The sequence below is a fragment of the Notamacropus eugenii genome, chromosome 3, assembly GCF_028372415.1.
Source record: "Notamacropus eugenii isolate mMacEug1 chromosome 3, mMacEug1.pri_v2, whole genome shotgun sequence".
In the NCBI taxonomy this organism is placed as follows: domain Eukaryota; kingdom Metazoa; phylum Chordata; class Mammalia; order Diprotodontia; family Macropodidae; genus Notamacropus; species Notamacropus eugenii.
Genome location: NC_092874.1, coordinates 119,334,548 through 119,349,198, shown reverse-complemented (window position 1 = coordinate 119,349,198; position 14,651 = coordinate 119,334,548). Strand labels below are relative to the sequence as shown.

Sequence of the window (14,651 nt, the reverse complement as noted above, 5' to 3'; positions counted from 1 at the left end):
CTGTTTGCTAAATCATAGTCCTAAAGCAACTTAGCTCCTTACCAGTTAAAAGAGTGTAATAACCTTAGGGACTTTAATCATTTTCCATTACATAGCACTTATTTTATAGATATGAAAAATATGGAGTGGAAAAGTTAAATGACTTACACAAGATGACAAAGCAAGTTAGTGGCAAAGCTAGATTAGAACCCAAGTCTCCTGATTCCTAATCTAGTAGTCTTATTTACTCCAAAGTTCTTCTGTAATACTCTTGGAATCATCCTATACTTCCTTTAAACTTGATCCCACGGTATGCTAGAGTTGAAGAAAAGGAAAATATTTTGCTCATTTTTCTATTGCTTTTTTGTTGTGTTGGATTGATTTAGTTGTGTCCTACTCTTCATGACCCCATTTGAGGGTAGACTTACATAATTATCTTTATTGTTTGTGTTTATGCGGTAGACTCTTATGTATGTTGAGTTGAATGCCATTTGTATAAACAGCTAAGGAGGCAAGTAATGGACATTTGATAATTTAGGGGCTGATTATACTCTCAGTAGATTATCTAGGCTCCTGGCTTCTTCTAGGAATCTGTCTTTTCTACCCCCCTTCATTGTCAGTTCCTGGAACAAGGGGAAGCTTCAGTTAATCAATTTTCTATTTGTTAACCCCTCTGATGGCAAAGGAAATCAAAATTGGGTAAATGAGGCTTGTACTAATACATATATCCTGAATTCATACATTGGTGTAAGGTTTACTCTCCGTACATCAGCTTCATAAGCTTAGGATCTGCTAGCATTATTACAGATAAGGAAAGTGAGAGGGAGGTTAATTGCTTATTGTTCACAAAGCTAGAAAGTGTCAGAGAGGAGATTCCAATATAGATCCTCTGGCTCCAAGTCCAGGGTGTTTTCTGTTATTCTACTCTTTCCACCACCATCTTTAGGCATATACTTGTTGTTCAGTTGTTTTCAGTTGTGTCTGACTCTCCATGACTCCATTTGGGGTTTTCTTAGCAAGGATACTGGAGTGATTTGCCGCTTTCTTCTTCAGCTCATTTTACAGATGAGAGAACTGAGGTAAACAGGGTTAAGTCACTTGCCCAGGGTCGTCGTTGTTTGTCCTTCATTCTCAAAGAAGACGATGATATAGGGAAGGTGATGTCATGACTTACAAGTGAATTGGATTAAAGTGAGGGAGGACTGTGTAAAGTCACCAGCCTCACTTTCTCCTCAGGAGACATCTGCATCCAATGACAAGGTATAGATTAGGACAATTGCAAATGGCCCCCTGCCCAGGTTCATACACAGTGTCTGAGCTGTGGAACTTCCTGAACTCAGGAAGAGGAGTCTTCTTGACTCCAGGCACTCTATCCCCTGTGCCACCTGGCTGTCCTAGGGGTATACCAGTTTGGTGCATATCTTACTGTGATTCCTCGCTGTCCTTTATCCCCCCCAAACATTCTTATATGGCTGAAATAAGTTTATAAAGAACATCTACGTTGAAAAAGAAAAGAAGTAATTTTTAAAAAAGGATACTGGTAACCTGAGGGTTAGATAGAAATGGAACAAAGTAGATAGGCCAGCTAAATTTGTGATGATGAAAGGTTGGTCTAAACCAATGGTTCCCAAGGATGGTCCAAAGGGTTCATACTAAAAATTCTTTAACGATGTCTAAAGCAGTGAATAGTTATAAAGACTATTATGACCAGTTTTGATTACCCTGGGGATTTGCAACATATTTTTGTTGCTGTTGAAAAGGGCTAAAGGAACAAAAAGTGTTGAGGACCATCCTGGAGCATGCATTCTTAATCTTTTTTGGATGCCTTTGGCAGTCTGGTGAAACCTATGAATTTATTTTTTAGATATTTTTTTTGAATGTATAAAATAAGATTACAAAAGAAATCAAAGGGTACTGAAAATAATGGTTTAATTTTTCCCACTAAAGTTCAGAGATCCTCTACAATCTATTTACATATCCCCAAAGGTCCGTGAACTCCAGAACAAGACTCTAGAACCACTTTTCTAGAAGAAATTATGGGATAATTAAGAGCATTTTAAAAATAAATTTATTTATCTTTAGTTTTCAACATTCATTTCCATAAATTTTAAATTTTCTCCACCTCCTTTTCTTTCTCCCTCCTCAAGATGGTATGCAATCTAATATAGGCTCTACATATACATTCATATTAAATATATTTTCACATTAATCATGTTGTATAGAAGTATTAGAATTAATGAGAGGAACCATGAGAAAGAAAAAAACCAAAACAAAACAAAAAAGGAGAGCAAATAGTATGTTTCAATCTGCATTCATACTCCCAGGTTAGATGTGGAAAGCATTTTCTATCATGAGTCTTTTGGAATTGTCTTAGAACCTTGCATTGCTGAGAAGAGTTAAGTCTATCAAGGTCAGTCATTGCAATAATGTGGCTATTACTGTGTACAGTGTTCTCCTGGTTCTGTCCATTTCACTCAGCATCAGTTCATGTAAGTCTTTTGTGGTTTTTCTGAAGTCTGCCTACTCATCATTTCATATAGCACAACAATATTCCATGACATTTATATACCACAACTTGTTCAGCCATTCCCCAATTGATGGGCATCCCTTCAAGCCACCGAAAGAGCTGATATAAATATTTTTTTACATGTGGGTCCTTTTCCTGTTTTTATGATCTGTTTGGGACACAGACCTAGAAGTGGTATTGCTGGGTCCAAGGGGACCAAGAGCATTTAAAACCCTTCACTCCTTGGCTCCAACCTACATATCCAGCTTTCCTATATATACATCACTCCTTTTTTGGGATCTAGTCACCCTGACTGTCTAACTGTTCTTCATGAATGACACTCCATCTCCAGTGACCATGCTTTTGCCCAGGTGCTACCCATGCCTGGAAAGCACTCTCTCCTCACCTCCGGCTTTTAAAATCTGTAATTTTCTTAAAAACTCAGCTCAAATGCCACCTCCTACGTGAATCCTTTCTTGCTCTCTCCAGCTGCTAGTGTCTCTCTCCTCTCCTCCCCACATTACCTTATACTTATTTTACATATTCTTCTCGGTATTCATGTTACCTGCCCCAATAGAATGAAAGATCTTTGAATGCAAGAAATGCTTCATTTTTGTATTCACCTCCCCAGTGCCTATCATAGGGCCTAGACAGAGTAAATGCTTAATAAATACTGTTGGTTGTGTATTTGTCACCTATGGTTTTCCCTCACCTCTGAGCTCACATAGTTCCCAGGGCCTGATCCTTGGGGGTCACATTGTCTTTCCAGGCCTCTGCCTCCACACAAGATTAGGTATAGTTTGCTATACCTACAGTTTCCCTATATGATTCTCCTCCAAAAAGGTTTATGAAATGGGTATTAGGTATGAGACATCTTCTTATTTCCTCTACCACAGAAAATGGATCAGACACAAAAGACAGATAGGCATGTATAAACAAATACAGGAAACATAAAACAATTCAATAGCCCATTATACTCATTAAACGTTCCTGGGAGGTAAAGATACTTTATACTGAACAAATACCACCCCCTGCCCCCCATTCACCTGGGACCTGCTTCATGTGAGAAACTCATAGCAATTCCATGGAGGGGACGGCAGGAACAGATCTCCAGGCCCCTCATCATGTGGCTTTAGTCCCCCAGCTGTCAGCTCTCATCTCCTTCTCAGAGAGAGGTATCTGATTCCCAATTCAGGAGTGGTCTAAGGAATTCAGGTTTGCCAATAAAGTAACTCCCAGTCTGGAAAAAATCTCTCCTCAGGATCAGCATTCACTGACTAGTGCTCAGAAGAGGAAACAGAAAAAGCAAAAGATAGCCTAACTTAGGAGGTCCAGAAACCACCCTTCCAGAGGTTTCCATGTCTCCCACTGCTGTGTGCTGCTGCAAATCACTATTGTTGCTATGCATAGGGATGAGGAAGAGAGAAAACCCTTCTGCAACCCCTGTGCCCCAACCCAATTTGCTGTATTTTGGTGTGGAAATGAAGAAAGAGAAATGTAAAAGAGGTCGTTCATTGTTATAGACCAAAGGGAGGATGGTTTCTCTGAAAAGGGACCATTCTCTTCATTCTACCTCAGTCAACTAATAATCGGGTGGAAGTCCCAATCCCTGGGACCAGTCGGAAGACTTAACTTTCATTCTCTTGTCAGGGAGATCCAACATATGGCTAGCTCCATGAAGGGGGCCTCTTCCATTTTTCTTTGTTGTTTAAATTAAATTTTATTTCACTATCATGAAGATTTGCTTTCTTTCCTCACTTCTCCCCACCCCCTACTGAAAAAGAAAACAACCAAAATCTGTAACAAACATGTATATAGTCGAGCAAAACACTGGTCATGTCCAAAAGAAAAATCTCTCAGCCAGCATCCTGAATCCATCCTCTCTCTATCAGGAGGTACGCCCTTCTGACAAAGGTCCAGACCCTATAATCTCATGAAGTTGATTCTGGAGAATTCATTAAATTGATTATGGCTTTCCCTAATCAACTCCCAAATTACATACGTGTGTAAGTCTCAAGTTATTTACATAAATATGTATGTATATATGTGTGTGTATAATGTACATGTATATACATATAAACCATATTCATGCTGTATGTATTTTTATATGTACTTGTCTGCTCTGTTATAATGTGAGTTCATTGCAAGCTCATTTTCTTCCTTTTGCACTTATATCCCTAATATCTAGCACAGGACTTGGCACATGGTAAGCCCTTAATAAATACTTGTTGATTTATTGATTAATTGATTGATTTTTAACACAGTTGGGAAGCTGCTTCCTTCCTTTCCTCCATTTTTCTCCCTTCCCAGCCACTGCCCCAATAGTTCCCATCAGACAGCCATCCCAAAGGCAATCCTCGATTCCCTATTGGCTCTGCTTCTTTGCCATTACAACCAATAATATAGGATTACCAACAGCTATAATTAGCTTCTAGATGCACTCATGTCTAAAAAATTGAACAGCCTCTGCTGTCCCCTTAGAAATGGACCTTTCAAGAAAGCTGGAGCCATTTCAGTAAGCAGTTTCAGAAAGATTATAGAATCATAGAATTTTCGAGCTGGAAGAGATCATTTCATCCAATCCCTTTGTTTTACAAAGAGCAAAGCTGAAACCAGACCCTAGGCTTCCTGGCTCTGTCCAATCCCGACTGTCTCTAAACTGCACTGTCATTATTCTGTGCTGATAAATGCCACATTGCAAGCTTTAACAATTTCATAAAACTTCATTTAAATACTGTATGTACCATCAGCTTGTTGCAGCTGCCTTTTCAGGAGCAGTGCATAAAGTTCAGGCAAACCCTTTGGAAGAGATGATTATAAACCTGGGAAAATGAAGTCTAAGAAACAGGTGCATTCATCAAATGAAAAGCAGAGGATTATGTTAATGTTGCATTCAGGTGGCAAACTTAAAGTCGCTAAAATCAGAGGTATAAAAAGATTTTCAAATCAAAGTGAACGAACTCCCTCCTTGGGTGTGTGTGTATGGGGTGGGGGGAACTTTGGTGTGTTAAATGTGTGAGTTTGCAGCAGCCTATAGAGATCTTGGAGACATCCTCGTGTCTGCAATCCATGATCCTTTTCCAATTTCTTGGCTCCCTTAAAAAGAAAGGCCTGGAAGGGAACAGTTGTGCGTATAAGTGCTCTTTTATAGTGGGAACCTGGCAACAATTTCACAAGCAGAACAGTGAGTTCTGTTGGAGGAGGAAGGATATCTTAATGGAGACTATAAATTTCTGGGAAGGTGCTCCCAGGTTTGGGCTAGTTAATAATATGTCACATTAATAGTAATAATAGCTAACATTTCTCCGACACCTACCATGTGCTGGGCACTGTGCTAAGAAAGCACTTTTGCAAACATCATCTCATTTGATCCTTACAACCCCAGAAGGTAGATATTATTATGATCTCCATTTTATAATTGAGGCAGGAAAAGATTAAGTGACTTGCCTAGGTTTGGCTCATACAGCAAGTAAATGTCTGAGGCTGAACTTGAACTCAGGTCTTAGTGCTCTGTCTATTATGCCTCCTAGCAGAAGACACTTCACAGTTTACAAAGTGCTTCATTTTTAAAAGTACTTTTATTACAGTGACCTTGTGAGGTAGATGGTGCAACTATTATCCTGCCCATTTTACAGGTTAAGAAATTGAGACCCAGTAAGATAAAGTGACTGATCTACAGCCAATTGCAGTTAATAACAGCCAATTATAGCTAATTATTGGCAGAGCTAAGATTCAAACCCAGGTCCTCTCTTGGTGGTGCTGGAGTTGGTCCTTCATTTCCAAGAGGACAGATGACCAGGTCCTCTAACACCAAACTCAGTACTCTCCTAATTATACACTATACCACAGCTACCTCTATCAACTCCATGAGGTTGACAGTATGATTGTTAGTACCATTTTACAGATGAGAAAACTGAGGCTCAGAGCATTTGAATGACATGTCTAAGTTGACATGAATAGTAAGTGGCAAAACCAGGACTGAATGAAGACTCAGATATTCAGGGTTTAAATCCAGTACTTTTTTCACCATGTTAAGATGGACCAATTCCCTTTATCCCCGGTTCAGTTCTTTATTGGAAAACTGCAAATCAATTAATATTTCCTATTATCTCTTTATTCTTCTGGTGCAAAATACAGGTTCAGCCTTGTAGAAAGGCTGTACTGACATTCATCAGTCTTCGGATTCCTTTATCACCTAATAGAAACTCCTAAGGTATCATGCCACTTAGGAAAAAATAGAACTTTTAGAATTTTGATTAAGAATCTTAATCAAATGAATATTCATCAGAATGAATGAATCTGTAAGTTGCAGAGGTAAAAGATAAGAAACAAGCATTTTTGTAGGGATGTGCTCGGTCCTGCTCAAGCCAGTTCCCAAGAGTCAATGGTTAAAATTTTCAGTGTGAGCATTTGCACTTCAGAAATCAGCTGTAAATCAGGGCTTGATTTATTGTTTTGTTGATTGTTTCAAGTTAAGGAAGTGATGGAGAAAATGCTAATAACAAAAGAGGCCTGATTTTACAGAGCTTCCAAGATGTTTTTGGAACATATCTCTTCCTTATGAAGTTATTTTGAATTTATTCCTCTTTGTACATGTTGTATCCCTCTGATTAAAAGTAAGCTCTTTGATGTCAGGACCTTTTAGAAAAAGTGTTGTCTTTGTATCATCATTGCCAAGCAAGATGCCTCACGTATAGAAGAGGTTAGAAGGATTCACAGGCAAATTGTACCAAACATCTAAAGAACAATTAATCCCAAATACTACATAAACAATTTAGGAAAATAGGCAAAGAAGGAGTCTTATCAAATTCCTTTTATGACACAAATATGGTGTTGATACGTAAACCAGGAAGAGACAAAACAGAGAAAGAAAATTATAAACTAATTTTCCTAACAAATATTAGTACAGAAATTTTAATTAAAATACTAGCAAGGAGGTTTCAGCAATTTATCACAAAGATCACATGCTATGACCAGGTGGGATTTTTCTAAAAATGCAGGACTGGTTCAATATTAGGAAAACTGTCAACATAATTGAGTATATCAACAACACATAGTAGAAGCTACATAAATACTTATTATTGAATTGAATTGAAAACTGTTCTCCCAGTTCAATTCGATAGGTATTCATTGAATGTCCACTTTGTTCCCAGTGCTGAGCAAGCTCCCGTAAGCAATATGCCTTTCCCCTTATGTCTCTGAAGAAGACCTGGCTCTCTTTCTACTCAAAGCCAACTCCATTACTTGTGCCCTTGATGTCTGCCTCCTGCCTGTAGGACTTCACTCAGCATCTTCCGATCCTTTTTCCTAATTTTATCTTTGGAATATAAGCAGAACAAGTCTATAACTCCTCTTCTACATAATAATTCTTTAAGTTCTTGAAGATAATTATAAAAAAATTACAATTTAAATTAAAAATTTTTTTAAGATAATTGTCATGCTCCCCCCCAATTCTTTTCCCTGCATTAAACATTCTCAGGTTCCTCAGGAGATGACAAAGAGAAATGCTACTCAGATTCTGAGTTGATCATTCATAGCTCAGATGCCCAGATGCCATTTCCTAAATGGAGATATTCCCAATCTCCCCAGTGCCTCTCTCTCCATCCCCCCAAAAACCCTTGTAGTTATTTTGCAAATATTGTGTATATACTCACATAAGTACATAATGCCCCTCCTCCCTCCATGTGGATTCCTTGAGGACAGAGATTATTTCATTTCAGTCTTTGAATCTCTAACCCTTGGTGTAGGGCCTGACACCTAGTAGGCACATAAATGCTTGCTGCTTCATTAATTGGATTTCCTCAGATAAATTTTTAATATCCATAGTTCTAGGGCTTCAAGGCCTCCAAAATTTGGCTCCAACCTATCTTTCCAGGCTTATTTCACATTACTCTCTATCAGGTATTCCCCATTCCAGCCAAACTAGATGAATCATCTCCCAAACACTTTCCAAGCTTTCCCATGTTCCCACATCAAACTTTTCTTTGTATGTAAAATGCCTTTCCCCAATCTCACACCCATAGGTTGAAATCCTATTCAACTTTTTATACTCTTCCCAAATATTGCCTCTTCCACAAACTCTTCCCTGATCATTCATTCATTTGTCCATTCTTTCAACAAGCTTTTTCCCCTGACTCCCACCTGAGCTGGAAGTGATCTCTTCCTTACTGCATCTCCTGGTCCTTTGTACTTCTCTTAGGTACTTTCTTGTACTCCTTATCTATGTATAAATTTGTCTTTCTTACTAGATTCTAATCTTCTTGAGGGCAAGACCTGTATGTTATTATTGTATCTTCCCCTAGTCCCTAAAACATTGGTCTGGACCATGCAGCTCATAACTACCTAATGAATATTTGTTAGATATTACTGTTAAATATGGACTAATAGGTTTCAGTTTCTGGCTTAGTCTTACATTGTTTCAATATGAACAATATAAGTCATGAAAATAATAAGGCTTGCACTATGTATCTCACAGGCTTTTTGTGGGAAAAGTGTTTTAACACTCCACAAAAATGTGAATTGTTCTTGTAAGGCTGCTGGAAGTCCAGGAATGAGACAGACTTGTTGCCAGCCACTTACATATAATAAAGACAGGAAGTTGGAACAAAGAATTGAAATGGAGGAAGGTGATGCCTGACTCAGTCTGGGATGTTTTGTTATCGTCATCTCTCCCTTTAGTTTGCACAGGCAAACTAAAGCCTCTTGAAGAGATGAGAAAAATCACAGAGCTTCAGTCCCAGACAGAGCTTGGCAATCTGTTGAAAGGCAACAATCATTAAAAAAATGATTTTGAAGGGGGGTAGATTTGCAATCAGAAAGAAATTGATGGAAGTTAAAGGGAACTTTCTAATCCTAAATCAGATAGAGACTTGCATTAAAAAAAAAAGTTTCTCCCAGTAAATATAAGCAAGTATATTCAAAGATAGATTAAATGCCTGTGGGGCGTACTTAGCTTTCTTGTTCTGTCTTCCAAAAGAACTTGATCCCTGAAGGCATGACTCTCCAGGTGAGAAAAGTATTAGTAGAGACTCTTGGATCTGACAAATTCTTCTCCTTAGGGAGAGTTTCTTCCTCATCTTGTGGTTAGGTTTGTGACCAACCTGCCCCCTCATTAAAAGAACTGATGTTAAATCCCTGTGCTCTAAGCTAAAAGATATAGATGGTAGTGACCTCTCTCATGATGAAGAGACATCTTGTTGTTTGCAGACTCCAGGTGAAGCCAGAAGATGTTAGCAGAGAGATAAGTTCAACAACCATGTGCTCGGTGAAGCTAACCCTCCAGGGATATGAGACTGGCTGATGCTATGTTCCAGGGACTACATCCCATTAGAGACCAACAGGGAACAGGCCCAGCAGGAGCTTCCTCTTTGTAGACAGGGACCATGCAAGATCCCTTGGTTCTCCCATACAAACAAAAAGGAAGGAAAATGGCAAGGGCCCTGCATGTAGATTCACTGTGCATTTCTACTCTTCTCACTGATGATGCACATATCTGTAGGAGAGTGTGTCCCAGATTTACAGGTGAATGTTTGAGTGCTATTTGCCTGCTGCTGTGGTATTTTATTAAATGCTTTTGCTATGAACTAATAGTTTTCTCAAGACAACTAGTAAGTAAACAGGTACATCAATGGTGGTTCATAAACTATGAGGTTCTTTTAGTTGATGTGAGTCCACAGAGTATCTTGTATGGAAAAGAACTTTCCTAAGGGCCTACATAAAGTGTGGGTGACTGGTGCTGTTATAATGGCTGTTGTCTTTCTTGTTCAAAGAAGAACAAAATGGCATCACCATGTTGGTGTCAAGGTACAGTTTGATTGACTGTGGCTGATCAGATCAATAGAAGCTCTGATACAAATTGGGCAAATAGTCTACATGAACATTTGGAGTTGGAGATGTCTCTTCATCTGCACATCTCACATGTCTTTTGAGCAATTCTACTTTGTCATTGAGTGTAGCCTCTTTTTTGATGTGGGCACGCCATACAGGGTGGTCCTGTGCCAATGTCTCACAATTGATTCACAACAGTAACAATTTTACTTACACAATCAACCTCACTTCACAATTGTAAGAAAAGTAATTCAGAAAGTGCTCAGAACCATCAATAAACATGAATTATTACTGTTTATTATTATATTTTTTGAATAGCCACTAGAATTTTTTCATATACTCAGTACCTTAAATGTGGACAAAGGAAGGTCAGTATTAATTAGTAAAAGTATGCTTTGAAGAGCTGGGGTGGGCTTTTTTGGGGGGGGAGGTTTTAAGGATGATGCAAAGATCATAAGGATTTAGATATAGAAAGGACCTAGGAAATCATCTTATTCAACTCCTTCATTTTATAGGTGATGAAATTGAGGCTCCAGTGAAGTTAAATGGTTTGTCCAAAGTCATGCAGTAAGGCTGAAATTTAATCAAACTTCTCAGACTCTTTACTCTATCATACCTGGTTCTCAAATAACCCAAACTAACTGAGAGTTGACTACTGACTGCCAAGTATAAGTTTTTTTGCTAATCCTTTACTGAATAAGTGTGACCCTAGTGTAGTCTGTGTCGTTGAATGTTGCTAAAATATTAGAATTCATTTTAGGAAGCATCATGGAATGCTGACTATATGTTTGGCCCTAGGCTAGAATACAGTTTGTCTTCAGGAAGTTAACATTATCCCTGCATTGCTTTTACATATTTTGCTTGGCAAATTCATTCTTTTTTTTTTTTTTAAAGCATAGATTTGTAGTTGCAACAAGGTATCTCAACTTCAAACAAGTGTGGTTTCACTGGTCATGGATATGTTGAATATCATTTTTAAACAAGGACCAAAATCAATCAAGCAATAAGTAAATAATTGTTGCTTGGTTCTTCATGACTCTGTGGACTATAGCATGCCAAGACTGACCATGGGGTTTTCTTGGCAAAGATACTGGAGTGGTTTGCCATTTCCTTCTCCAGTGGATTAAGGCAAACAGAAATTAAGTGACTTGCCCAGGGTCACACAACTAATAAGTGTCTGAGGCCGAATTTGAACTCAAGTCTTCCTGATTCTAAACTCAGAGCTCTGTCCATTGAGCCACCTGCCTCACCTACCTAGCGTTTATATAATGCTTCAAGATTTGAAAAAGCACTTTTTATATGTATTATTTCATATGATCTTCACAAGAACCCTGTAGAACAGGTGCTGTTTTAAACCTCATTTTACAAATGAAGAAATAGAGGCTAATAGGTTAAGTGACTTTTGCAGGATGTTAAGTATCTGAGCCAGCATTTGAACTCAGACCTTCCTGATCGCCTTCCATGTGCTCAGTATGGAACTATTACCATGAGGGGACGAATATGTCTGAGACATCCTAGGTGAATTCTGTATAAACTGAAGATCAAAATGAGAATCATTTCCTTTACCTCTGGACCATGTTTATCAACAGAGCAGCTCAGTCTCAGAGCTATCTTGTTGGTCAGAAATGTTCAGTCTGGCATTTGAGCTCATTTTTGTTTCAGCCACATTACTTTCTATTGCTAAAAGATATTCAGAAAATTTGATTAAAAGTTGAGTTCTTTTTCCAATGTGGGAAGTCAAACATCAAAAAGCTGTCCCAGTGATCGAAATAATTCTGTTTTATTTAGATTCCTGGAAATTGCCAGAGGGCCTTAAAGGAAGAGAAAACAAAGGTGGGGTAGGGGAGAGTGATGAAATTTTCCCTGTGGGCAATTGAGGAAAACAAAAAATGTTTTTGTACTGGTTGAGATTTCTTCAGAAAGGAGGGTTGGCTAGCAGCAGCCACTTCTGTGCAAGGGGAATTTCCACATTTGGGAAAACATGGTCATAATTAATGACTTAGAAAAGCCAGGAAAATGGGCTGCTGTAGGAAAATGAGATATTTAATGACCAAGTCATTGTCAGAGGATTGGGCCAGAGAATTGGTCTGTTTGAGAAGGTGTTTTCTATTTGTGGATCTCAGCCTGCTGGTCCCTCCTTCTGTGGGTCTAATATGTACCCCACCCAAGCTCTGGGATTCAGCTTCCCAAACTTCCTCTTTGTCTCTGCCAACCCTAAGGAATTGTCGTCTAAGGCTTCTGACCTGGAATCTTTTATTCTAGGCTGTGATGCTTTCGTCTAGCCAAGATGGCAATTAAGCTCCATTTAGAATAGGAAGATGAACATATTTGTCTAAAACTCCAAGACAAAGCAACAGAGAAGAATGAAGTAGAAGTGGTTATGACAGTTCAAAATAAGAAAGTGGGTCTCATCTTCCATTCGCTTAGAATTTGGGGCCTATCCTTGGAAAAGTCCTCTCACACCCACTAATGGAATTTCCTCATTCTGTATGCAACCTCTAATTTGCTAACTCTTCTTCCTCTTTCTAGCCCTCTCTTCTACTTAGAGGCAGCTGGTGGTACAAAGGAAAGAGCACCGGGCCTGGAGCCAGGAAAATCCCAGTCTCACACATTTACCAGCTGTGTGACCCTGGGTAAGTCTCTTAATTTTTGCCTCAATTTCCTCTCCCATTCCATCCCCCCAGACCAAATCCATGTGCTGTGTCAAGCCATTCAAACCAAATCATTTCAAAGAACTTCCAATATTCTGGAATCAGTCTTTGAAACAAAGCCTGGTTAACAGGCTTAATACCATTCATTACTTTGTTTATGTTAGGACCAGTTATATAGCCAGAAATGCTGTGTGGCTTATTTTTTTTCCTATCTCAATAATCACTATTCACTAAAAACTGGTTTTGTGACACTTTGACCTCTTCTTGAATAATTTTCTCAGAATTACAAGATGACTCCAAAGCAGATCATCAAACATTAATTTTAGTGAGTGCCTGCCCTGTGCCAGGAACTGAAGATACAAAGACACAATAAACAGTTCCTACCCTCAAGGAACTCATATTCTAATTATATGAAATAACAACTACTGGGAGAGTTAAATTCAAGAGAAAGAGAATATTTACAAGGGGATAGGTCATCATGAAAAACCTTGTGTAGGAGGTGGCACCTTAGTTGATACTTGAAATTAGGGGTTTTAAGAGTTGGAGGTGAGGTAGAAGTGCATTCCAACCTTGGGGGACAGGTAGTACAAAGGCACAGAGGTGGGAGATTGGGTGTTAAATTTGGAAATAACTAGCAGGCTAATGTAACTTGACATTGGAGTGTTTGAATTTAAGTAATATGAAATGTCTGTAAAGGTAGATAAGAGTTAGACAGTCAAGAACTTTAATCCCAGGTTGAGGATTTTGTGTTTTGTCCTAGAGCCCATAGGAACCTATTGAAGTTTTCGGAGTAGAGAAGTGAAAGGATCCAACCTGTGTCTTTAGGAATACTAATTTGGTAACTGTGTGAAGAGTGAATTGGAAAAGGGAGAGATTTGAGTTAAAATGGGGCTTTAAAATTGAGAGGCTCCCAAAGAGATGTTAAGTACCTGAACCATAGTAGTAAATGGGGAAAGAAGAAGGAAACAACATATATGTTGGTGGAGGTAAAATGAGGAAGACCTGGAAACTTTCTAGATAATAGAGGTAAGACAAGAGTGATGAGTCAACACTGATTCCAGAGTAGCCCAGAAAGATGGCAGGCAGAGAGGTGTGGAGGAAGGTGGCTTTAAGGGAAAAGATGAGTTCTGTTTTAGATGTGTTAAGTTTGAGTTGTCAGTGGAGATGTCTGAGGGTTAACAGTGATCTCAAAAGAGGAATGAAGTATAGATGGCTTGTTGCATTGCAACATATTTCCCAATGTGAAGGGTCAGACTTTTTAAGATGGAAATAGAAATGGAAAGGAATAGCCTCTGAGCACTAGATTTGAATTTAGAAGACCTGGGTTTGAATTTTGGCTCTGCTTGTGTGACCTTGGGCAAATCAAGTTAACTCACATTGCTTTGGCACATAGTAGGTGGTTAATAAATGCTTGCTGAACAGATAGTCATTAGGCCTCAGTTGTTTTCCTTCAAGCTCTAGATCATGTGATCCATAAATCTATCATCAAGTATGTTTTGAGGGTTTCTCCAAGTTAAAGTTTGAGGGGGTAAGGATTTATCCTTCACTTGGATTAAACATCCAAGCAGTAAAATTTAGGAAACTCTCCAATAAACAATCCAGAATTCCCCATTGTCTGTGCCCCCTTGTAATGTGAATAAAGCTGCTCCAAACACTTGTTAAGCCTGGGTAAATGAATGCAGTTAAGA

General features: G+C 38.7%; 1 protein-coding gene across 1 annotated transcript in view; it reads left to right on the top strand.

Moving 5' to 3' along the window:
• Positions 1–13,910, top strand: part of LOC140530963 (uncharacterized) — a 67,290-nt gene extending 53,380 nt beyond the window's left edge. Inside the window, exon 2 of the mRNA XM_072650127.1 lies at positions 12,842–13,910. Coding sequence (XP_072506228.1) covers positions 12,842–12,858 — 17 coding nt within the window. The 3' untranslated portion in view covers positions 12,859–13,910. The remainder of the gene's footprint in view (positions 1–12,841) is intronic.
• The last annotated feature ends 741 nt before the right edge of the window (positions 13,911–14,651 follow it).